This window comes from Cimex lectularius, unplaced genomic scaffold (assembly GCF_000648675.2).
Source record: "Cimex lectularius strain Harlan isolate CLEC.00 unplaced genomic scaffold, Clec_2.1 scaffold62, whole genome shotgun sequence".
Taxonomy (NCBI): Eukaryota; Metazoa; Arthropoda; class Insecta; order Hemiptera; family Cimicidae; genus Cimex; species Cimex lectularius.
The window spans coordinates 341,045-364,880 of NW_019392785.1; the positions used below are offsets into that span (position 1 = coordinate 341,045).

The window sequence follows — 23,836 nt, forward strand, 5'->3', positions numbered from 1 at the left end:
CTAGTGGTTAATTTATTTTTTAATCCAAAGCATTTTAGTGATTTTGAATGCCTGCTAGTTTTTGTCATACCACTCTCTCTTTACAGTAACACAAAAGATGAATTTGAGCTTAGAAGTCTATAGCCCAAGTCAACTTACAAATAGTTTGGTTAATATAACTTACAAAATGGACAGACTTGAGAGAAACGAGACCATTGCAATAAACCAACAGGTTCTTCTGTGTTGATAATCTGACTGATCATTCTTGCCTTATGAAGCCCTGTGAGCTGTTTTGGTATTTTTCCATATTCACTTGAAGTCTGCATGTTTTTCTTGTACTGAAGCCTTTTTCTAGATTCTAGTTACACTGAAACAAAAAAGTTCTGTAGTCTAGAATAGTTCAGACTTAAGCCAATGAAAATGGTTATAATGAGCAGATATCCATCGAATTGATGATTTAGTCAACTGTGGTTCACTTATTTTTTTTATTCATTTTTCAGCCAGAAACTTTCATTGTTTGGTGTTTCTTTGCATATTTCTCTTACATTAGTCCATTTTTATATGTATTAATTAAAGTTTAATATTAAATTTAATAAATATGATTTACTTTTATCTTTAACTTTAGTAAAAGACTTTAAGAGAGTCTAACCTGAAAGAAATATGAGGATATGGTAAAATTAGTTTTTTTAATGTTTGTCCAAACCTTTTCACTATTTTTCTCATGATTTGATATTACCTTGACTCCTACGTTTGTAACACACACCAATAATCAAGTAAAATATTTGATAACTTCATTACACAAAATAAATTAAAGAAAAACAAAACATATTTTCTTTAATCTTAATTTAATTTATTTTTATCTTTTTATTAAAGAAAACTTTTTATTAATAAAATATTTTTATTTTGATCCATAACAATTTAACCTCTGAACAACAATAATATTTGCAAAGTTGTTTTATACAATAAGGGCAGAATGCCAGGATAAAAAATTCCATCATCAAATTTATACAAAATACTAAGCGAAACAAAAATAAGCATTTTTTGTCAGTGTAGACGATTAAACTAATACTTTGTATCTTTTAACATATGAAATAGCGTCAAATTTTACACATTGTCCATCGTAACAGGTGAAAAATATTTTGGTATGATTTAAATTATTGCACTCTGTTCATTTAAAATTCAATTTTCAACTGTGCAGTGGGGAGCTGAGCCTAGTCTGCCCGTTCAGGTTGTTGCTGCGAACGAGGTTCGTCCTGTTCTTAAGCTCTTTTTTCGAGTCTTCTTCTATCTTTTCTAATTGTTCTTTCATAGAGAGAAGCTCCCTTGTTCTTTGATAAACAGGCTCCTGTATGGGGAAATTTGATATAAACATACTTTTAAGTATAATTTTAAAATTCTGACATAACCTGTGGTCTCATAGCAGGGTTCCATCTGCAATAAAGCCCAAGCCAGAGTTTAATGTGTCTCATGCTCGCTATAGGCAGGAGGACTTGCTGCTGTGCATAATACAAAGGATTTTTGTACAAATCAAGATTGCTGTTTGTGTACGACCAGAGTGAAACAGTTTTCATTTTCACATCCTCTGCCAGCCTTTCTTTTTCCCTATAAATTAATATTTATACAATTATTTGTAACTAAATTATTTCTAAAAATGTATATAAATGTTACATGTCAAAAAGAAATGTTCCAAAACGGCATGAATAAAGATGGTCAAGAATCGTTAAAAGGAAATAATCGTTGAATTCAAACGCGTTTGGGAACTGTTGTGTCACTTGCCAGACACAGTCGATAAATTGTAAGAAAACTGGTGATCTATCTGCATCCGAGTGATTATGATCACCGTGTCCTATTCTCTAAAAAAAATTAAACAAAATAAAAACAAACATTTTAAAACAACAATTAAACAGTGGCTTACGTGTTGAAACTTATGCCCAAAACTAATCCATTCTTTTTCAATCAACACTTCGAAACCTTTGATCGTTCGATAATACGGGTCAAGCAGTAGCATCGAAAGTGCGGTAAACTGTAAAACAAATACATTAATTTAAATGAATAAATTTTTATTTATTTTATTTACTGCATACCTGAGCTGTTCTGTCCCAGCCGTCTGAACAGTGCACCAACACTGAAGTCTTATGAGTTTCAATTTTATCTACTATCCGGCACGCTCCAGCCAATATACATTTGGTATGTTTGAGCCAACACGTTGACTCGAGTCCTGAGAACCATTTCGACTCTTCTATGTTCGGAAAGCACAATTCTAAAACCATTTAAAAATTACTTCAAATGTCTTCTGATAATACCAATTTATATCTTGATAAATTTAACATAACAACCAAAGTTCAACTTGGAAAACATTTAATTTTGCATTAATGCTTCTAAGTCTTTAGATTCAATTTAGTGTGGTTTAAATTTGTTGATTTCAGTTTTAAAATTGATTTAAGTAAGTCTCTCAAGTAAGTAAATTCATTGATGTAAGTCTCTCTTAAATGAATCAAATTCAAGGAGAAGAAGAAAAACAAAAAGAAGGATGTAGCTTTTATTCTGTGTAATATTTAGTGACCGTCAATTACTGATTATTCAAAAATGGTGAGATGCGATCTGGTGTGACTTTTTTTTTTACAATGGATACCAGGGACTGGAGGAGTTCCCTCCTGAGCACTTCAGCTGAGCTGTACAGCTTATTGTACTTTATCCCTGGCTCCATATTTTGAGGGAGGGCACGCAACACAAATGTGAAATTGAGCCCCCGTTGTACCGGTGTTCTTCCATGAAAGAAAATCATTTTTTAAGGGGGTTGGGACCAAATTCAGGGTCGTTGAGATCCGATCCCGCCTCTTCCATTGATGAGTGCCGTGTCAATTTCTTTCAATTGCGGCCACCGGTCCCCTTAGGCGTCAGAAAAAAGTTCAGAGGCGACAGTGGGGATCGAACCCACGACTGCGGGATCTACTAGCCGAGAGTCTGATGCCTTAACCACTTGGCTACTGCGGTCCCCTGGTGTGACTTAGGTTAGCTGCAAAGAGCCAGATATGGCTTAGGAGCGGCAAACAAAAAGGCACAGACGGTGTGACTTAGGTTAGGAAAACATTTTCTTTATCATGCCAACACTTTGATCTTTATTGAGATCAACTTCAGGGCCTGGGATTGTTTAAATTATACAAATACGTATAACATATGAATGGGAATTTATAAAATGATGTACACATAATAGAAAATTTAAGGTTTTATCAAATTATTTGTACCCACCAAGGTGTGTGTGTTTTTCTGTGTAGTCGTGTCAATATTGTGTTTCATTAAGAGTGTTGTGAGATTTTATTTTTTGTTTTGTTTATATGTTTGATTTTGAAGAAATGGGGAAGGTGGTAAGGATAGAAATTGGTTTTTCTAAGAGAAGTCGGCTTCTTTGAGATGAAAGGATTTTCATGTTTTTTTAACCTACATCATACCAGACTGCATCTCACGATCCTAAATAATCATAAATTTTATTTAGGGGGTTTGGGCCCCCTTGAGCAATAAAAAAGAATAAAATTTGGTACAATTAATGTCAAAATAAATTTATAAATAAAGATTTAAATGTAATAGCAAAAAAAAAATTAAATTAAATTTTAAAAAATAACACCTTTTAATTTCCGCAATGATTCTCTCATAACGTGAATGTTGTGAACATCAAAGAAAAAGACGTCTGTATTAGGATAAGATTCTTCTGGTTCATATCCGCCTCCTTTTGCCTTGTTAGCGATGGCATTTGTACTAAATATAAATAAAATTTACACACACACAAAAAAAAAAACTATTAAAAATTGACTTTGTAAGAAATAATAATGAACCTTGGTCTGGCGTCACAGATGAACAATTTGTGCGACTGTGCATTGGCGTCCATGATGAGTTGAATATATTTCTCATCGTCCCTTGACCTCTTTCCACTCACACCAACAAGCGGTTGAGAGCAACGTGTGAGTGTAGCCTGACTGTCAGGGTGAATCCACGATAGAACTGGAAGGCGGCCCCTACTCCTGAAAGCCGCAACTGCCCGAAGATCGTCGTCAGTAGCAGCAGCTGGCACCCCCCATACTGCTGGGTATGAGTCTGCGATTTCATACGTGTCATTTATCTTTGTTATCCTCCACATGTCATTTGGCACACCCTTTTAAAAAGTTAATTTAAAAAATATAAATAAATATGTTGTGAGAAGACTATTTTTTCAAGAAAACATCTTTTCATGAAGAATAACTTGCTTTAAAAGATTTGTTAATCAGAAAATTGAGATTTAATGGTATGATGTTTTATGATAATCGTAACTGTTTTATATTCTTTTAGGAAATCCCTACAGGCTCAATAATTATGGGTTATTGAAAAACGTGATAAGATTATTTCTTTGTATAGCTAATTAATTATGTAACTAATTAATTAAAAAAAGATTATTGTATTAAATATATTGAACAATTAAAATGAGGATATGTAAAAGTTGAAGCAACATTTTGGGCCTTCCCTGCACACTTGAGAATCCAAAGTAAAGCTCAAGGAAAGCAAATTAGGGAACCCAGAGGGTAGTAGCTGCCCAGGAAAAGAAAGCCCCTCGTAGGAGGTATAGTAAGTATAAAGGTTTGTATGAAGATACCCCACCCCTATGCTACAAAAACAGTAGTCACAAATCACTGGTTGATACAAGTGCGGACTAGTCTGCAAGTAGTTGAGTGGCACTGGTCAGTTGATCACAGAGATTTTTGTTACATTTTTATGGAGTGTACAGGATCTGGAGTGTCCACTGGAAGACCTGGTTTATTTTAATATCACCACAATGACGGAATCAGAACAACACCAGTCCTGACGAATGATCGACTCTCTGACATATATTATTGTCAAAGCATTGTTTACCATTCTTCTAAATTCAGCCATGACTTCATAAACAGCCCATCCATTCTCTGGAAAAGTTTCACTGTACTCAAAGGCAAAAAGAGGAAGGCTGTGAGACGTTGGGAATGCGTATTGCTGCAGTTTCTCGAACACAATTCTTCTTGAATGATTTTCCTGAATCAAAATTGGCCAAATAAAATATTTGAATGTTATAAAACAGAGTAAAATTATTAAACCTGTTTATGTCCGAAACGTAGATTCCTCATGTCTTTACAGAAAAGTTCGATTCCATAGGAATTTTCGCCACGGCTCGACTGCCCACCAACTTTCTCAACTCGGCTTACCTTAAAAAACACAATTGGGCTAAATTAAACTAAACAAAATTGAAGAAACAAAATCTTAACAACATATCACACTTACGACTCCTAACGGAACTTCAAGGATGTACGGTGGGTCCCTATCTACACTCCGGAAGTGCAGTTTGTAGTTTGTAACACACAAAAGACCACGAATGGGGCCATTGTAGGGGCAAAGATAAGTCACATCCTTTGCTGTCCCTTGGGTATGCTCACCTGGTAAAAGTGGTGGATCTTCAGGCCTGGGAGAAGAACTTCCAACCTCGAGTCCAGCTGGTGCAACTAAAGTTCCACCACCACTGCTCTAAAATGAAAAATTAATCAATCTGCTGGAAGTAGTAGGAAAAATAAAACCATAATTATAATAGAAGACCTCTAGTACCTAAAGGAATGAATTAAATGTATTCTTTATATATTCCATCTTAGCCTTAATTTACAATGTTACCCATGAGATTTTCTTTTTTTTTAGCATTTTCATTTATTAACTGTTTTTTCTTTTGGTATAAAAATTGTTAATTGGCCGTTTAATTCCCCAATTATCATCAGATTCTGAGTTTGAACTCATCTCTACCTATTCTTAAGAATAAACTCTTTTGTAAATTTTCACCAATTGCTATGTAGGCAAATATTACTCAAAGAAGTAATATGGTTCTTTGTAAAAACCAGGCAGTTCTTTAGAATTTTAAGCAATTTTCAATAAAACTTTCCACCATCAATTTTGATTGATTGATTTAATAAATAAAATAAAAGTGTTTCTCAATAGTATCAGTGAATTTTCTATTAACTAAATCAATTATAATTAATACTTTTTATTATTTTTTATTTTTTTGACCTTTGATTAATTATTTACCTTTGCAATTTAATTTAAACCCATATCTCACAAGTTACTTTTTTTAAACAATCAAATCAAATTTGCAGTTAATTAATATTTAAGCTTTGTACTAAAGGAAAAAAGCCTATATTTTGAACAAATATTAATAATGTTTGGACTCAGATAAATAATCTAGATGGGAAATTCCTCTTCCGACAGAAATATTTTTATTAAAACTAAAATGATTAAAGTCCTCCAAATGAATTATCATTGTAATGAAATTATAAATTCAAAATCATCAGTCTTGAACTAGTTCCACACACATTCAGAACAGCAAATATTATTGTAATGTTGATATAAAACTAACACTACGGTGTACACATTAAAAAATAAATAAATAAATAAAACAAAAGAATAAAACTAGCAAGAAAATATTGTTCATGTTTGAAATACGCTAAAATCAATAAAAGGAGTCTGTAACTTCACCTACTTATAACTTAGACATTTGACGATACTAAGGTGTTTTATACTTCAAAATTGATTTAAAGCTTAAAGCACAAGCAAATTTATTTTGATAAAAAAGAAAAGAAATGTTGGCTTTGAGTCGTTGCACAGTTAACATCACTCTGATTGATTATTATAAAAAGTGGTTAAAAGTGTGAATTTTGTTCTTTTTTGTCTAGACACTAGGAATACCTTTATTACTGGTATCAGGGAAATTAAGTTCGTACTTAAGTTTTCCAATTCCGGTAATTTTTTCCTGGTTATTTTGGAACCTTACTGATAAGAATCATTGGACAAGCCTTTCAAGAATTTTCCTTCTTCCAAAGTCAAGACCAAATTGAGTGGCTTCTCAGAGGGTGTAAATGTCACAAGTATGAGGGCACTAGAGAGACCTGGTGGGGTCCAGACTTCACCACTCTTGTATTCCCGAAACTAGAAGTCATTTTATGAGATATGAATACAAACAGAATTAATTGATCTGAAAAACGAAGTCAACCAAACGTTTACTGAGAGAGAAACAGATCTTTCCACTACAATAAGATTAAATTTGATAATTCGCTACTAAGGATGGAGTTAAACTAAATGCAGGCCTCGCTGATCTCTCACCACACCATTTTACAAATAGAGCAAAAATTGTCTACGTTTGCATCTCTGAAGGTGCAAAGCTAGCTGACATCTCTAAAATATCCCAAAGAATAGATTTTGAATTAAGAGATAATCAATTTAAAACTATCTACAGCCAGACTAGAAGGAATTCGCTCTTGGAATTTTTTAACAACATAGATAAAACAATTTTACAGAAAGCCAAACAAAACAACTTAAGATTGATATTACTGACCCTAAATCTCAAGGAAACATTATCATAAATGAGAGAAAATATACCCTTTTTAAGGTACTAAAGAAAGCTGGTAAAATTGCAAGATATGAGAATGGCGAGGTTCCCACCAAGTCCCTCCAGTATACTCCCATTTGTTGTCACATTTAATCACTCTGAGGAGCCGAAGGATGCAAACAACTATAGAGGAATTGCCTTATTAAATAATATAGCTACATTTTTTACTGGAATTTTAACTTTAAAACCTGGGTTTAGACAATAGTTTAGACAAATATAATACTCCCCGATGAACAAATGGTTTCCGCAAAGGAAGAGGATGGAATGATCCAACTTTTATTTTGAGTTCTGTTTACAACTAATTTAAAAAAAAAAAGAAAAATCACTCTTTCACTTGACATTTACTACAATATCTCTTAAAGGGCGCAGTATAAAATACACCCTGGCTAATCATTCACTTGACATTGAGAAACCATTAAATTCAAACTTCAATCATATTTTCAGACAAATTAGTAGGTTTGGCCAGGAGGAATCCTACCTTCAAAATAAATGAATTCTTTCATTTTGAATGTGAGTCCCAAATTTCTAATTGTAGTAAATATTTAAAAATATTCAAGATTTGATTTTATTTACATGTAAAAACAACCAGGAACACATAAATTTACTATTTCTGCTTATCTGCATTAGAAAAGTGAGGTACAAAGAGAAACTTATTAACTTGAGCAATATTATATTATGATTTACAAAATTTATCATTTTTGTTATTGTTCTTTCACTTATTGTATTTCTTTTAATTTTGTGTATTAAGACTTCCAGTTTACAGATTATTTCTATAACAATATATAATAACAAAAAGAAAAGAGAAAACTAATGCAGCAACTTATCTCACGCAGCATATATCTCTGACATTTGATGCAACTATGGATAAGTTTTGTAGTTTAAGCTTTAACACAAGCCAATTACCCACCTGTTATAAAAAGCAATAAAATAATGTTACAAAGAATATCTTGTTGGTAATTGTGGAAATGTCATCAAGAATCAATCACTGTACCCTTTACACCCTAACCATCCCCCAGCAAACACTGATGTTACAAAGCAAAATACCCTGCATATTTTGTACACAAATCTAATAATCCAAATAACTGATACCATCAGCAAAATAGTTCAGAGTGGATGATCAACGAGCAGATCTCAAAAAAATCCGTAACAAAATTGAATTGTTAATGATACTCACAATTGTAATGTGAGTTTTCTTCATCAGGTCTGCGGGATAATGGACCTGTATATTGCTTGTTCACAATAATCTTGGTCTACCTTTCTTCCATTTTGGCCTATTTTATTTATGAATTTTACGTTTGTCTTATAATGAGATAATAAATGAAATTATAATTTGATTTGTACAATTATATGGATATTTTGTACTTTCATGGATGAAAAAATTCATGAGTAAACATTTACAAAATAATTTACTCTAATATAATATATTAGAGTGAAGAAGGGCGAAGAACATCCAATTGTATAAAAATTTGGGAAATGGTAAGTCATATCAGGCTAATCCACAATGGACTTTTAGTAGGCAACAACCTTTCAACTTGTTCTCGATGTATGCGAAGTGGAGAACCTATCATTCTGACTGTGAAACATATTTTAGTCGACATGTCGCACTTTGCAACCCTTTAGGCAGAGGGCTAAACCTTCAGAGTGATTTAAAGGAGTTACTGGGTCCCCAGAATTTGTTTCAAAGAGCATTTTTCAGCTTTCTCATTTACTGGAATTTATAATGAGATTTAAAAGTGGTATTGTGTTTTTGTTTCTTATTATTGTTAAGTAGCGTTAGTTTATTTATCACATTTGAATGGAAGAATAAAAGGATAATGATGAGCCTATACTCATGCTGAGACTGTTGCTAGTTTGACTCAATTATTATTATTATTATTAATTTTTAAGGGCGTTTTAATGGCTAAGGTCATTTCACGCCCTAACATCCAAACCTTCTATCTTAGGTTAGCTATATCTCTTCTGAGTGCTATAAAGCTCTGACTCCAAACATTCACTCGTAAACTAATTTATCCTATTGCCATCCAAGCTTTTAATTTTTCTTTTTTTTTTCCTTTTAAAATTCTTAATTTGGAAGGCCAAATGTATGCAAAAATCCCTTTTTAAATTACATATAAAATTTATTTCTGTTTCTTTTTTGATTAGAATTGTGAATTTTTGTTCCATAATTTAAACATTTCTCATAGGCTTGTATGGCTAATAATAATAATAATAATGGAGTCAGACTAGCAACAGTCTCAGCATGAGTATAGGCTCATCCTTGTCCTTTTATTCTTCCATTCAAATATCATACATAAACTAATTCTACATAACAATAATAAGAAACAAAACACAATAACAATTCTTTTTCGTTATCTTTTTTTTTTGTGTGTGTGTGTGTGTGTGTGTGGGAGCTATTTTTCTTATTTAAATTGCGATTTTAGGCACTGCAGTTCATTACCCCACAATTTGTATTTTCTTCTATTTCATTTTTCCGCTCCGGCAGCCTCAAAAACTTCTGAAAAAAGAAATCTTGCAACTCTCATATTATTATTATTGTTATTGGCCATACAAGCCTATGTGAAATTATTCAGAAATCGTGTGTGAAATGTTTAAATTATGGAACAAAAATTCAAAATTCTAATTAAAGATCAGGAATAAATATTATAATTTAAAATGGGATTTTTGCATGCATTTGGTCTTTTGCAAGAATTTTAAAAGGATAAATGAAAACTTTGGATGGCAATAGGATAGATTAGTTTATGAGTGAATGTTTAGAGTCAGAGCTTTATAGCACTCAGAAGGGATAAAGCTAATATAAGATAGAAGTGTGTGGTGTTTAGTGACCATTAGTTAATGATTATTTGGAGATTGTGAGATTCCGTCTGGTGTGACGTAGGTTTTAGAAAAACATTTTCTTTATCGTGCCAACGTTTCGATCTTTATTGAGATCATCTTCAGGGCCTGGGATTTATAGAAATTGTTTACATTTAACAAATACATGCAGGATGTGAAAAAATGAATTTATACAATGCTAGAAATTTTAGATTCAATCGAAGTATTTGCCATTCATTCATGACCTATCACATAAATTAAACACATTTCTCTCTTCTAAAAACTTTAAAATAGCTTTCAAAAACTATAAAACAATTCACACACTTTTTTCCAAAATTAAAGATCTCACACCAGTAACAAATATTGGGTTGTCCGGAAAATAATGCAGGATTTTAAGTTTTCATTAAAAAAAATCTATATAAAATATTCTGTTTACGTTTACAGGATTACTCATTTGTATGAATGTCAACACTTATTAATCCTCTTCCAAATGATATTGTTTGTTTACCTCTGTAGCATTCCGCTACTTGGAAATAATTCAGTCATCCTTATAATGTCAAAGCGAGAATTTCGTACGATTTTCTTTTACGAGTTTAAACTCGGCCGAAGCGGAGCCCAAACGGCTAGAAACATTAACCAAGTCTGGGGCGAGGGTTGTGTTAATGAGTGCACTGTGCAAAGGTGGTTTAAAAAATTTCGGGAGGGAGATTTCAGCCTTGAAGATGAAGAAGGTCGTGGAAGGCCTTCCTCTCTTAATGATGATGTTCTGCGATCAGTGGTGGAAGAAAACCCCAAAACAACTGTTCGAGAACTTGCAGAGCAACTCAAAGTCAGTAAAACGACCGTCGCTGACCACCTCAAGGCGATTGGAAAAGTGAAAAAACTCGAAAATTGGGTTCCACACTCATTAAACGATCGCCAAAAAAATCAGCGCTTTGATGTTTGTGCATCACTTCTTTGTCGAAACAAAAATGACCCATTTCTGGCCAGAATTGTTACATGTGACGAAAAGTGGATTCTGGACAGTGGCTCGACAAAGGAGAAGCTCCAATACATTTTCCAAAGCCCCCAACTCATCAAAAAAAGGTAATGGTTACGGTATGGTGGGCTTCATTTGGTTTAATACACTACAGCTTCTTAAATCCTGGCGAAACCATCAATGCTGAATCATACTGTAACCAAATTAATACCATGCATCAGAAATTGGCAGTAATGAAGCCCTCTTTGGTCAATCGGAAAGGGCCCATTTTGTTGCATGACAACGCTCGACCACATGTGTCACGTGTAACGTCACAAAAATTATTGGAGCTTGGCTATGAAACTTTGCCTCACCCACCCTACTCTCCGGACCTCTCGCCTACTGACTACCATTTTTTTAGACACCTGGACCACTACTTACAACACATAATATTCAAAAATCAAACGGAACTGGAAAATGCATTTATTGACTTTATCAATTCTAAAAATTCTGAATTCTACTCAGACGGAATTAATAAGTTACCAACACGTTGGGAGAAATGTATTGAGAGTATGGGAAATTATTTTGATTAAAGAACATTGCTTTAAAGTAACTAGTTTCTTTTTTTTTGTTTAATACCAAAATCCTGCATTATTTTCCGGACAACCCAATAAATCTGACTTAATTTACAAAATCAATTGTTTAAATCGTCCGGCAACTTACATCGGTATTAAATCCCAATATCTGGATAAGAGAGTAAACATATCTATGATTGAAAAACCCCAAACAAAATCCTACAGCACTGACTACCACCATTTTGAACTCCAACACAATTTCGACTTCAACAATCCAAAAATATTACACACAGAACAAAACAAACATAAATGTAACTTTTTAGAAATGGTTTACATCAGAGATAAACCAGCAACAATTACAGAAAGGACACATGTAAACTCAGTCGCAGCTACGCTAATATCATTAATCAAATTCAATATCAGTTACATGCATATAACAAAAACATATAACTTATAAAACAACCATCACATTCCACACATAAAACTACATAGTCTAATTCTTCAACAATTTGGCTTTCCTTTCCCTAATTATCCATGTCTATATAATCCTGAAAGGATAATCAGGCCAAACCATTACCCACGTTTTTCACATTGTCGGCTCCTTTCGCCTCAAAGAAGCCGACTCCTCATATAAAAATGTCTTTCTATTCCCGACTTCCTACCCCACCCCTTCAAAAGTAGAATGACACATCTACACGGAAAACAAGCACTTTGAGTAAGTACAAATACTTTGAAGCTACATTTTCTAGCATTGTATATATTCATCCTTTTTAAATCTAAAATTTTCTATCACTGTATAAGTTCATTTTTTAATCTAAAATTTTTCTAGAATTGTATAAATTCACTTTTTTTTCACATCCTACATGTATTTGTAAAATTTAAACAATGTTTATAAATCCCCCTGAAGATGATCTCAATAAAGATCAAAATGTCGGCATGATAAAGAAAATGTTTTTCTAAAACTACGTCACACCAGACCGCTCCTCACGATCTCCAAATAATAACCAAGATGGAAGGTTTAGATGCTAGGGCGTGAAACTAGGCAACCCTTATTTGGATACCAATACATAAAGGACACCATGGCAATGAAGAGGTGGATGGCCTGGCCAAAGAAGGCTCTAATATTGCATTTGTCGGGCCATAACCGGTACTACCTCACTCTATGAACCCAGCAAAAGAGAGTACCAATTACTGGGGCATGAAACAATTCCTTAGGGAGTGGAATTTATCCCCCGGACACAGGCAATCGAAGGAGTTTGTTAAGGCGATCAAACCAGCAGAATCGAAATGGCTATTCTCTATCTCAAGGAAGGGAATTAGGAGGCTGATAGGTATTCTGACGGGACACTACCCACTGTCCCCTGAGAAGTTATCTCTTTGTAATGGGTATCCTACCAGATCCCTTTTGCCGCTTCTGCGAAATAAAAGAAGAAATGACAAGGCACTACCTCACAGAGGGTAATAGGTATGCTAGGTCTAGATTTGAAATCTTTGAAGGAAAGGACATCAACAAATCACTCCCCGAGATAAAATGGTCCAAAATCTTGTGGTTTGTGAGCAAGTCCATAAATACACCCTTAAAATAATAACAATAATAATAATTAATATTGTAAAGCTTCTGTTGCAAAAATAAATCACACTATCCACATTCTGTATATTTTAATTTAATATAATTAAAAGCCCTTAGAACTGCTAACAAATTTGAGTGTTTAATTGAAACATCACACCATACAATGAACAAACAGAACATCATCTCATGAAATCCAACTTACTTTTGACTTAGATTTGTTCTCAAGAGTTGATACAGCGTTGCTTGAAGACGGTGAGCTGGACGACAAACTCAATGATGTCGCTTGGCTCGTGTTCATGCTGACCTGTTGCATTAAAAAAGTTATTGATTTCGTCCTAAAATTAAACTTTAAAATAAAATTAACCGAATCCTGACGAGAGTCCAGCCTGGAAATGAGCGAGCTCGATTTTGACTCTGAGACCAAAGAGTCATTGCTGATTTCCTTTATTTCCATGTTCAAATTGTAAGCTGAAATGCTATAATTTGTTTTTTGTCCGGGTACGCCTAAAAGTTCATGAAGGAAACTGGCATTTTCCAAAGTAAACAGGTTCTCCTTACTTACTAAATAGATCTATCTAGTTTTGATAGATAAGTCAAATTAAAACTAAACAAAATGTAACTAATAACCTAAGAGAGGTTCGACAAAGAAGCATCTCAGCACTGCTGATTGCTGATTAACGCCCCTTGCTGACATCATGAACGGAGTTCCATGTCCATCCTTTCAAAATAAACAAAATTCACAAAGAAGCATAAATAACACAAAAATAAGTAATTCTATGCATTCCAATTGCATTAATTAAATATTAAATTCCTAATAAAATTCAAGTAAAATATTTAGTATGTACAAAATTGTTTTATTTTGCGTGAAAAAGGATATGAAGTAAATTGAAAAATTTGCATATCACAACATTCATCCCACACAGAGAGCATGGTATATAAAATATTTAAATAAATCCAGACACAGAGGAAGTCATAAATTGGCAGGATAAAATTAAATAAGATTACAATTAATTAAGGTTTTTAGTTGAGATGAAAAAAAGTCAATGGCACGAGAGGGATTCGAACCCACGACCTTCGGCTTGATACGCCGCTGCTCTACCACCTGAGCTATCGTGACCGGTAGTGAAGCATCAGGTGGTAGAGCAGCGGCGTATCAAGCCGAAGGTCGTGGGTTCGAATCCCTCTCGTGCAATTGACTTTTTTTCATCTCAACTAAAAACCTTAATTAATTGTAATGATTTAATTGGTCAAGCGGACCACGAAATTAGTGAATTTAAATAAGATTGACAACATGAAAGCAAAATCTTTTTAAAAAGATAGTTCCTACTCAGTTTTTTTTTTTTTTTTTTTTTCAACATTTCAGATTTCAATCTTATAGTTCATTATCAAAGTATTAGCAAGAGTTTGAAAGCAAAATTATTTTTTCATCTTACAAACTCTAATGACAATTTTTTACTCTTCTCTTTCGGTTGTTGAGTTTTCAAATTTCTTGTGTTCCTTTTCAGGAACTAGTCATTTTCTTTTTATTGAGATTGATTTCAGGGGGCATCAGCCACCCCTCACTAGTCTCGTTTTCATTTTGGAAATGCATCTTTTGACAATTTTGAACCTTATTTGTAAAAATGAAATATGGGGTAAGTGAGAGTTGTTGAATGATGTCTTTTTTCTTGCTGCTTGCTTCTAAAATGTCCAGCCATAGTTCCTGTTGAAATAAATTGGATATTTTGTAACTCCATTGTCTCTATTGGTTGATTGATTGATATAGGCTCAATTTTGCCCATAATGTACTTGTTCACACATATGTGCAGAGCCGAAAATATAATTTTTGTGACAAGCTATGAGGATCAACCACTTCGCGGTTTTGGGATCAGGCTGATCATACCACCACCAAATTTTGGCTCAAGCGGCTTAATCATCCGACATAAATACATTCTCATGTAATAGTTAAAAAAATCTATCACCCAGTTTAATATATGTACAATAATATTTATATACAGAATTACCCGTTTCCTCCAGAAATTTTATTATTGGAAATGGATTCACTGCCATATTTGAGCACAATTCTCCTGTGCAGAAGGCATTCTGGCATTTTTTAATCAATCTCATTTTATTTAAGCGAGAGAAACATGCACACATCTCATGAAAATGGCAAAACACCATCTGACGTACAAATACTGTGATTCCTGGACTGAATAAATAATGTCTTACTAATTCATTACTCCGCATACATTAAAAATTCCCTAAAAGGTTTAGAGCTTTAAGTTTCTATCACTTTCTTGTGTTACCTTTTCTTTTTTCTTTATGGGCTGAGTGAGTATGATTTGATAAATAAAATTTGATAAAAGTTTTTTTTTATTCTTATTTCTTGGACTTCTTTCTTCTTGTATTTTGTATGTTGTACCTTTTGGTTTGGTACGAGGAGGGTAAAAAAATAATGTTTAATAGTGATGTCATAAATAATCTCCCAATTTATTTGATTAATAGAATAAGCCAGCTTTTCGAATATTGTGTTACTTAAAGTACTTTCCATATAGAATTTAATTACAAAAATAACAAAAACAAAAATAAACAAATTTAATCCAACAAATAATATACATTAAAAAACTCATAAATCAAATCAAAGCGCTTATGGAATGTCTTTTGCAATGTGACTAGATGTTTAGGGTGTATGGACAACCTTCTGTGACTAGCTGTGGCTGCCCAAGTATGTCCTGCTGGATTTCACTCTCTGCTTCGCAGTCATCACTCTCTCGGTGCTGTACGAAAGGTAGACTTTCGAGAGATCTGGTATCACTTCCTGGGGGTTGAAAAAACTCCTTAATTCCACATGCTTAATGCTACTAAAATGCAATTTTAAAAAAAGAAGAAAAAAAGAAGCATTTTAACAGTTTTTTTATTATTATGGTGGGACGGGTGGGTTATTTAATTGTCAACATTTTTTAAAAATGCCAAACATATGTTCTCATTGACTGGTCGCACTCCGATGTTCTTATTAGGCAAGCATTTCCTCACAAACATCATGTCAATATAGAAATGAAAAGCTGGCATCACGTTTATACTCCCCTTAAAAGAAAAAGGAATTGCATGAATTTAAAAAGAATGAGCTATGAAAGTGCGCAAATTCCAGGTGTTATAAATAAATTAAAAAATAATGGTCAATAATATGCAAGTTCCAACTAGACACACACAACACAAACACACACACCTGCACTAACACTATACACACCCTAGGGCTACTGCCCCTAGGAGACCCTATTCTGAGGCATATGTTGTTGGGTGGCAGCAACCTCACTGTGCATTGAAATCGCCCAACACCCTAATCGGCTGGGGAAGACTTGGTCAGGGCAGAAACCTCACTGCTGTGCAATAGAACGTCTGGCGGAAGGGAGGCAGAGCTGCCATCTGGGCTGCGACTGCCTGACTGTTCATATCCAGTCTAACCTCATGCACATGTATATTTTCTCTTTTTAATATAGCCATTCCTCATGTGCCCTACCACCCAGAGATTGGGCTTTTCCTACCTTGACAAGGTTTGGTACCCTCTCAACTTAAAATGCACCCCCGGGCAGATGCAGGTCTCCTGGAGGACAAATGCCATCAGTACATTTTCCCTGACAAGGAAGTGCAACATATGTCTCTTATTTCCAATTGCTTTGCAATTCCACTGCCCTTTGTCACTTTTTGATTAGTTCTCTTTCCGCGAGTTGGGTCGGGGCATTCCCTTCTTCCACTCTCTTTTTTGTTTTTCTATGTAAGTAGGGTTAACAGAGGCCTCCAATTCCCCTGGTCTGTAACCCTGGTTTCCCTGAATACCAGCAGTTCCTCCATTGAAGGTGAAATTGCAAGATATGGCCCTTGATGGGGGACCAACCCGATGGCAGTGGTGAGGGCTAAAACACCGGTTTATCCTCGGCTAGTGATATTTGAGAGGAGGACGTTTTTTTTCTACTCTCTTTTTGGGGTGTTGAAACCTCCCTGTCCCCCACAACGGTTGTAGGGGGGATGGTAACTACCTATGATTTGGTGGTGGCTTGAATCTCATGGTTACAGCTTCATCTTTTTCTTTTAGAGGCTTAGTACATATCAGAGCGATACTGCCAATGATTGCCTGGCCTCCCAGTAGGAAACCTTTTCAATGATCTTCAATTGTAGAATTTTCCACTTCAAGGGCAGAGCAACACCAGAGCGGGCAGCATGCACTCTGCTGCAGTTCACACAGGTTGAAGGGTTGCTGCTCGCCGAATCTTTTGGGTGCACCTCACCTTCATCTACCTCCTTAATATAATTGCATTTCTCCTCCACACTTAATGTCTTAATAATGAACGAACACATAAACAAGACCTATAAGCATGAACTGCACTTTGTGCTGTTTGGTGTAGGACTGTTAAAAAAGCGGGAGAGAGGAGCACCCATCGGGTAAAGAAATGGTGCTGGTTGCGTGGGATTACAAGAAAATTCGTCTAATTGAGGTTTCATTTTGACATGTTCGACTTATAGAGGTAAAAATGTGGGCAAACACTATAGGAAAATGAGCGAGATTTGAAAAGATTCAAGTTATCGAGAATTGAATGTAATAATAGTTTTTTGTGAATCTAGCGTAAGTAGAGAGTGAATGTATTTATTAGTGTGAATGTGTGGTATGAGAGGGTCAATGACAATGTATTGAGTACCCATCAACCCTCAAATACGTTAGTTATAAAATGATGAAAAGGGTGACGGAAGAATATCGAGTTCTCCCCACCCTAATTGGATGAACGGTATGTAAATAAGAAAAAGAATGCATTTAAGAATGAATGTGGGTATGAAGGTTTGGAACTGCATGCGTCGGATGTTGAATTGATCAACTCAACCCTGATGGGGAAAAAAGGGATTAAGGGTTAAGAAATCAAAATGGTGAGGCTTGTCATACCAGTTTTTTAACATCTCAAAGTTTCTTTTTAACTTAAACTTTATAAAAAAAATGAAATTTTTGATATGAAGTTGATATTTTATACTTACAGCAACTTTAACTGCTGTTTGTTCTGACATATCAGCCTTTTTCATATTATTGCCAGTATAAGCGACACACTTCAGCTCCCATTCTCCAATGTCTTCATTCCAAGAGGCATGCTTCTCTATTAGCTCCTATAACAATAGAACATAAAGATTAAAAACCGAGAATAAATGGCAAGGACGTTGAAACATACCCGGTACGAGTCTGGTATGAACATTTTCTCGATTGTTTCCTGCAAGGCGAGCTCTTTAGTGAGCGCCCGCACATTGTCCAAAAGCCCTTCCATCTCCCTCTGGTTCTCCTGCCTGATGTCCTTCAGTTCGTCTTTGGCTGATGTGAGAAGCGCGGAGACTTTCCTTATCTTCTTTGTAAGTCCTACAGCTTCTTCTTGTAGGGATGAGTATTTCTCTTCTATGTCGATTCTTTCAGCCTTTCAGAATGAAAAAAATGAACATATATTTTAGCCTAGCATATAAGATGAATGCCAAATTAAAAAATTACAACAATAATTCAATTTAAAGAAAGAAATTATCTGTTTCTACATTAAAAAAAAAAAATAAATGCATTACAAAAAAACATTAAAAAACCTATTGGCATTTTTTGAATCTGTCATGCAATATTAATTATTATTGCAAAGAAGTAAAACATAAAACTAATCAGTTTTCACCTTTTAATTTTGTTTGTGCTTATATACTCCATAAAGAGAAAATAAACTAGTACAAGAGAAACATACAGATATCCAATGAAATAAATGAATGATGAAGTAGATCTAACAGAGAATGATGCGAATGATTAAAGACTATGAAGAAACAGTACTTTACAATTTAAAAATTATTCATGAAAATAAAACATTATATACTTCTCTCTCTTCAATCTGATGACGCAATTCCATTTCTCTTCGCACCCTCTCTTCCAATTCTTTTGCAGAAGATTCCAAAAGGTGTTCTTGCTCTTCGGCCTTCTCCAGTAGGTTTTCACCACCTACTAGTATCTTCCTCTCCAGATTTTCCAGTTTCTCTTTTAGTGCGACCGTTTCACTTCTAATAAATGGGGTTGGGAGAAACAAAAGGGTATTAGGTAACTTTTACACATTACCCTTACATGTTTTTATTTTTATTTTAAAATAGGCTTACTTTGTTTTCTCAAGTTCTAGGTCATTAATTTCTTTCAATTTGTATGTTTCCTTGTCAAAAGAGGTGTCAGACTTTGAATCCTTGTTTTTTTCTTTTATGTTATTTAAATCCTCAGGGGGCTCTTCTTCTTCAGTTGACTCTTCTTCAGCTATTACCTCACCTCCTGAAAGACAATTAAAAAACTTGTGTTTTAACTAAAAACATTCGGTCAATTAATAAAGTTATTACCGTCTACACTTTGTTGAGCAAGTTGTTTTTTAAGCTCTTGTATCTGAGACTGGAAATGTCGGAGCAGTGCATCCTTTGGGTTCTCGTTGACTCTGGCCCTGTTGCAGATATTCTTCGCCCTGCTCGCATATCTGAGTGTGCTAATCGTCTCGTCGTAGTTGTAAGACGCCGGACCGATTGTAGCACACTTTAAAACATTTCAGAAAGTTTTAGATAAGAACTTCGACAAAAATAAAATAAAAAATTAACCAACCATGACCGTTTTTGCATTCCCACCCAGGGAATCCTGCAGGATCCGAGTCAGCTTGGAATTCCGGTATGGGATATGGGTACATTTGCCATCGACGAGAGCAGATATGACGTTCCCAAGTGTGGACAGTGACAGGTTTATCTTTGTGGCTTCTTTCAAACGCTGGCCTACGGCTCCTGTCTTACTCTGCCTCTCCGACCCCTTTGAACAAAATTTTAAATTCTCAAAAATCAAAAACAACCTCTTCAAAATTTTATTTCATAATCAATCTTTTGAGAATTGTCCCAAAGATTCAAAGCCAATATAAGTAGTGTGTAGAACATTTAACTTTTTATTTATTTTTTTAATTTTTTTTAAAATAAAAATTGATTCCAAAAAATTGTCCCCTCCCCCCAAAATTAGAAATGGTGCCATGGATACCTAAATATCCATAAATACATTTAACTACTAATATATGCTTTTGTATAAGCTTAACCAAGTTCTTGATCAACAAGTATTATTGCAAAATAAATAAATATAATATAAAATAAAACTATTAAAAAGGTTAATTTCTACCCAATTTAATAAAGAAATATAATAAAGCATACTTTATAAATAAATACTTATATCCATATTCCATAAATAAATAAATTAAAAATGTATATCATAAATATATATCCCTCGCAAATTCTTTACCCAAAGGGATCCATTGCTCATTAAGCTAGGTATTCCTTTAAGAAGCCTAGAAGTGCGATAAAAAGCTTTTAAAAGTGCCAAATGAACTGATCCATATTGCTGAAGAAGAAAAAAATAAAATAATAATAATAAAACCAGGTGATTATTTTTTTAAAATGATAAGAATTGTAATACTCATGGGCTAGACAAAATAAAACAACTATTTGGAATGCAGTTTCAAAAAGAATACTCACAGCCAAATCGACGAGGTGCAGACGGCCCATTTTGACATGGTGCTGATTGTCGATGCCAAGGACAGATGTTTCGACCGTTATTGTGAAAATGGCATGCGATCGTGAACTTTCTATGTTCATCGCCGTAGCACCAACTACTCCTGAATACAATAAGGGTTGGCAAATTATTTAAAAAAATAAATAATATTACTATGTTTGAAAAACTTTGGCATTCCTATTGTCAATTTATCCAAGGAATAACAAAGACTTAAGTTGTATTATGTTATCTATCCTACTTAATATATAAATAATTGGTGATTGTGACTATGTTGGTAAAAAACCTTGGACTATGTGGGTAAAAAATTCCCCAGCTTTGATCTATAAGTTGTTTTAATTTTTGTACTTACGATTTTTGTTACCGATCGTCATGATTCGGTCCATGTCGTCTGCATTGTTGACAACATAAGTGGTCAGGTTTTTTATGAATACGCCCACATCTGGCCTTTCTTTAACCTCAAGGCTTGCTGAGGAATTTGATGTGAGCAGGTCCCTAACTTCTTCGTTGTATATCTCATAATATGACACCCTTACAAGGAACCTACAAAGAAAAAGAAGAATTAAAGATAAATATAAAGATTTATTGGTTTTACATCCTATAAACCTTTGCTGTGCGTGTTTGCAATTTTTTTTAACTTTTGACTTGGACTTTTTGTTCAAGTAAAAATAATCATGGATTCCTTGTTCGATTGCAACACATGTACGCAGCTCTTTATCCAAAAGTCCCATTTTTAATTAAAGACAAAATTGAGGCTTCAATAAACACAAAAAAATATCAAAGACCTAAACAATCACCATGGTTTCTTCACTTGAATATAAAATTTTAATACATATTTAAAAATACAGTCTTGTAATTTAAAATTAATTTTTCTCGCCCCCTCTACCAACACAAAAATTAAACTACATAAAATCATACTTCGTCTCCTCGTTCGATTTTGCAATTTGGCCAAAGAGATGGGCAAAAGAGTTTGGGATGACTCCTCGTAGCTCAGGCTCAGTATTGACGCCTTCCATCGTAAATGTTTTCCCTGTTCCTGTTTGACCGTATGCAAATATCGTACCATTGTATCCGGCAAGAACCTTTTCGACAATTGGCCTTGCTGTCTCGTTGTACACATCCATCTAACATTTATGAAAAAAAAAAAAAAAACCATGTAAAACACAAAAAATATTGTTTTTAAATAAATAAAATCTTATATTGGAGTAAAAAAGTTTTATTTTAAACTTGATCGGTGATCATTGTGGTCTACCTACTCAGGTTTTGTCAGTCAGCATTTCATTATCATCAGTGGTTGGTCTGTCTTGTCCTTCATAAATATTAATGTCAGTTTGTCTTATTCCAGATCAAAAGAATAAACTGAATGATTAACTAAACTGAGTGTAGTCCATTAACTAGCCTATGCTTTTTATCTGTTTTTTCCCTTCAGTTGTGCCAGTTTTCCTTTTTGTTAGGTGATGCAAAAAAAAAATAAAATAAAATAAAATAATAATAATAAAAATGAGGACTATGAAATTAGGAATGGTTGTATTGTATGAATAAGATGTAAACTTGAAGGAATATACATATAGTAATTCAAAAAGGACAAAAACAATAAACAGCAATAAATGAATGCTCTTCATTTTCAATAGGCTAAGAGGGCTGAACGAATTGACTGGAGCTAAGGAAAAATAAAATGCCAGATGTTTCGCCAGATATAACTATGCAGTTACTTCAGTTAATCGTTCAGATTCAGACATGGAAAACAGAAAAACATATGAATAACGAATAAAAAAGATACAACTGATTTAATAACACAGACAAACCATTGAAGATGGCAAAACCTGAATGAGCAGACCAGATCAGAGATGATCATCACCTCACAGGCCTCAACAAAATTTGCAGTAAAATCTTTACCTGTTTTGAGTCGGTATCAAAGACGATATCATAGGTGAAGACTTTGGGCAGGTCCTGTGGCCCACCCTGAGGATGCTTGACACTGATGCTGCCATTAATGCGATTCACAGTGACGATCGAAGAGAAACCGGACTCAATTTCCTTCCTGTTCAGCGGCCTGACCCTGACGACGACCCTTACATTCTCGACCTCTTCAGGCGGATGGAACGACTGTTGAAAAACTGACATTATAATAAATGTCAGAGGCTACAGGGTCGACTTACCTTAAGGAGGTCTTCCGGTTCCTGTAAAAAATCCAATTATTTGACACTTGTTGATAAGGGTTTTAATCGCAGTCTTTCCAAACGCTTACCGACATAGTCAATAGGGCCTTTTTCGCTTGCCTTTAAAAATTGCTGTCTCTCATAATTCCTCCAATTTTCTTTTGATTATTGATTTAACTTGTCTGGATACGAGGAAGGTTCCACCGACATAGTTTTTTTTATAAATAAATCCCAATCGAAACGACGAAACGGAAAACACTGCCTAAAAACCCGGTTTTGTGGCGTTTATAACTGAAAATTTGGATTATTCACAAAATTTTGCGCCGGGTTTCCAGGAGGTCGGGTTTCTCAAAACATGTTTTGTCATTTTACAAACCGGCTGGGCATCTTTCGACTCGTGAATTCTCGATTGACACTCGCCAGTGTTGAAAGGAATTTGTATCGATCGTTTTGGCTCATAACTTTTAGCATTTGAGTTAAAGTTTTTTTTTTAAATCTTCTTCAATCGACATCAACTTAAAAATCTATCATATTCACATTTAATCTAGATTATTATGACATCATTTATTACACCACCAAACCTTAGTTAACTAGTTATTTTAAAGCATTACACTTGAGATATAATATTGTAGTGTAGACATGTAATATTGTGTATAATAAAAAATTAATTTAAATGTAACTGAGTCTGGTGTAATAAGACCCAGAATAACTCATGGATCATTAATCTGGTGGACCAAAGCTCGACAAAAAGTAACTACAGCATTAGGCAGCATTCAAAGACTTGCAAACCTATGTATCGCATGGGCATAAGAACAACT

At 34.2% G+C, this 23,836-nt stretch overlaps 2 protein-coding genes across 3 annotated transcripts; both read right to left on the reverse strand.

Moving 5' to 3' along the window:
- Nucleotides 1–862: 862 nt before the first annotated feature.
- Nucleotides 863–13,953, reverse strand: LOC106666402 (myotubularin-related protein 2). Its single transcript, XM_014393581.2, has 12 exons — nt 13,678–13,953; nt 13,516–13,617; nt 5,257–5,496; nt 5,073–5,180; nt 4,858–5,010; nt 3,810–4,126; nt 3,602–3,732; nt 2,064–2,239; nt 1,895–2,002; nt 1,648–1,832; nt 1,386–1,581; nt 863–1,324 (listed from the first exon to the last, which is right to left on the reverse strand). Exons 1-12 carry the CDS (start codon nt 13,765–13,767, stop codon nt 1,166–1,168), a joined length of 1,965 nt encoding a protein of 654 aa, XP_014249067.1. The 5' UTR covers nt 13,768–13,953; the 3' UTR covers nt 863–1,165.
- Nucleotides 13,954–15,763: 1,810 nt separating this feature from the next.
- On the reverse strand, nt 15,764–23,414 carry LOC106666381 (kinesin-like protein KIF3A). Of its 2 annotated transcripts, none has more exons than XM_024227842.1 (13): nt 23,108–23,414; nt 23,019–23,039; nt 22,756–22,965; nt 21,778–21,983; nt 21,212–21,402; nt 20,826–20,965; nt 19,921–20,118; nt 19,668–19,854; nt 19,440–19,602; nt 19,166–19,346; nt 18,500–18,736; nt 18,312–18,437; nt 15,764–16,110 (listed from the first exon to the last, which is right to left on the reverse strand). In XM_024227842.1, the coding sequence occupies exons 1-13, from the start codon at nt 23,111–23,113 to the stop codon at nt 16,000–16,002; spliced, it is 1,977 nt and encodes a 658-aa protein (XP_024083610.1). In that variant the 5' UTR covers nt 23,114–23,414; the 3' UTR covers nt 15,764–15,999. The 2 variants fall into 2 exon arrangements, with proteins under 2 accessions (XP_024083610.1, XP_014249037.1); XM_014393551.2 differs by lacking the exon at nt 15,764–16,110 and adding an exon at nt 16,191–16,376.
- Nucleotides 23,415–23,836: the final 422 nt, after the last annotated feature.

What these genes read in the sequence shown, in the direction of transcription:
- LOC106666381 (XM_014393551.2), bottom strand. An exon ending in GACGATCGGTAACAAAAATC is followed by an intron (nt 20,966 to 21,211) that starts GTAAGTACAAAA and finishes TATTGTATTCAG; the next exon opens with GAGTAGTTGGTGCTACGGCG. An exon ending in ATCAGATTGAAGAGAGAGAA is followed by an intron (nt 18,737 to 19,165) that starts GTATATAATGTT and finishes TCATTCTGAAAG; the next exon opens with GCTGAAAGAATCGACATAGA.
- LOC106666402 (XM_014393581.2), bottom strand. Translation starts at nt 13,767, where the DNA reads ATGGAAATAAAGGAAATCAGCAATGACTCTTTGGTCTCAGAGTCAAAA. An exon ending in GCTGGGACAGAACAGCTCAG is followed by an intron (nt 2,003 to 2,063) that starts GTATGCAGTAAA and finishes TTTGTTTTACAG; the next exon opens with TTTACCGCACTTTCGATGCT. An exon ending in TTGGGCATAAGTTTCAACAC is followed by an intron (nt 1,833 to 1,894) that starts GTAAGCCACTGT and finishes AATTTTTTTTAG; the next exon opens with AGAATAGGACACGGTGATCA.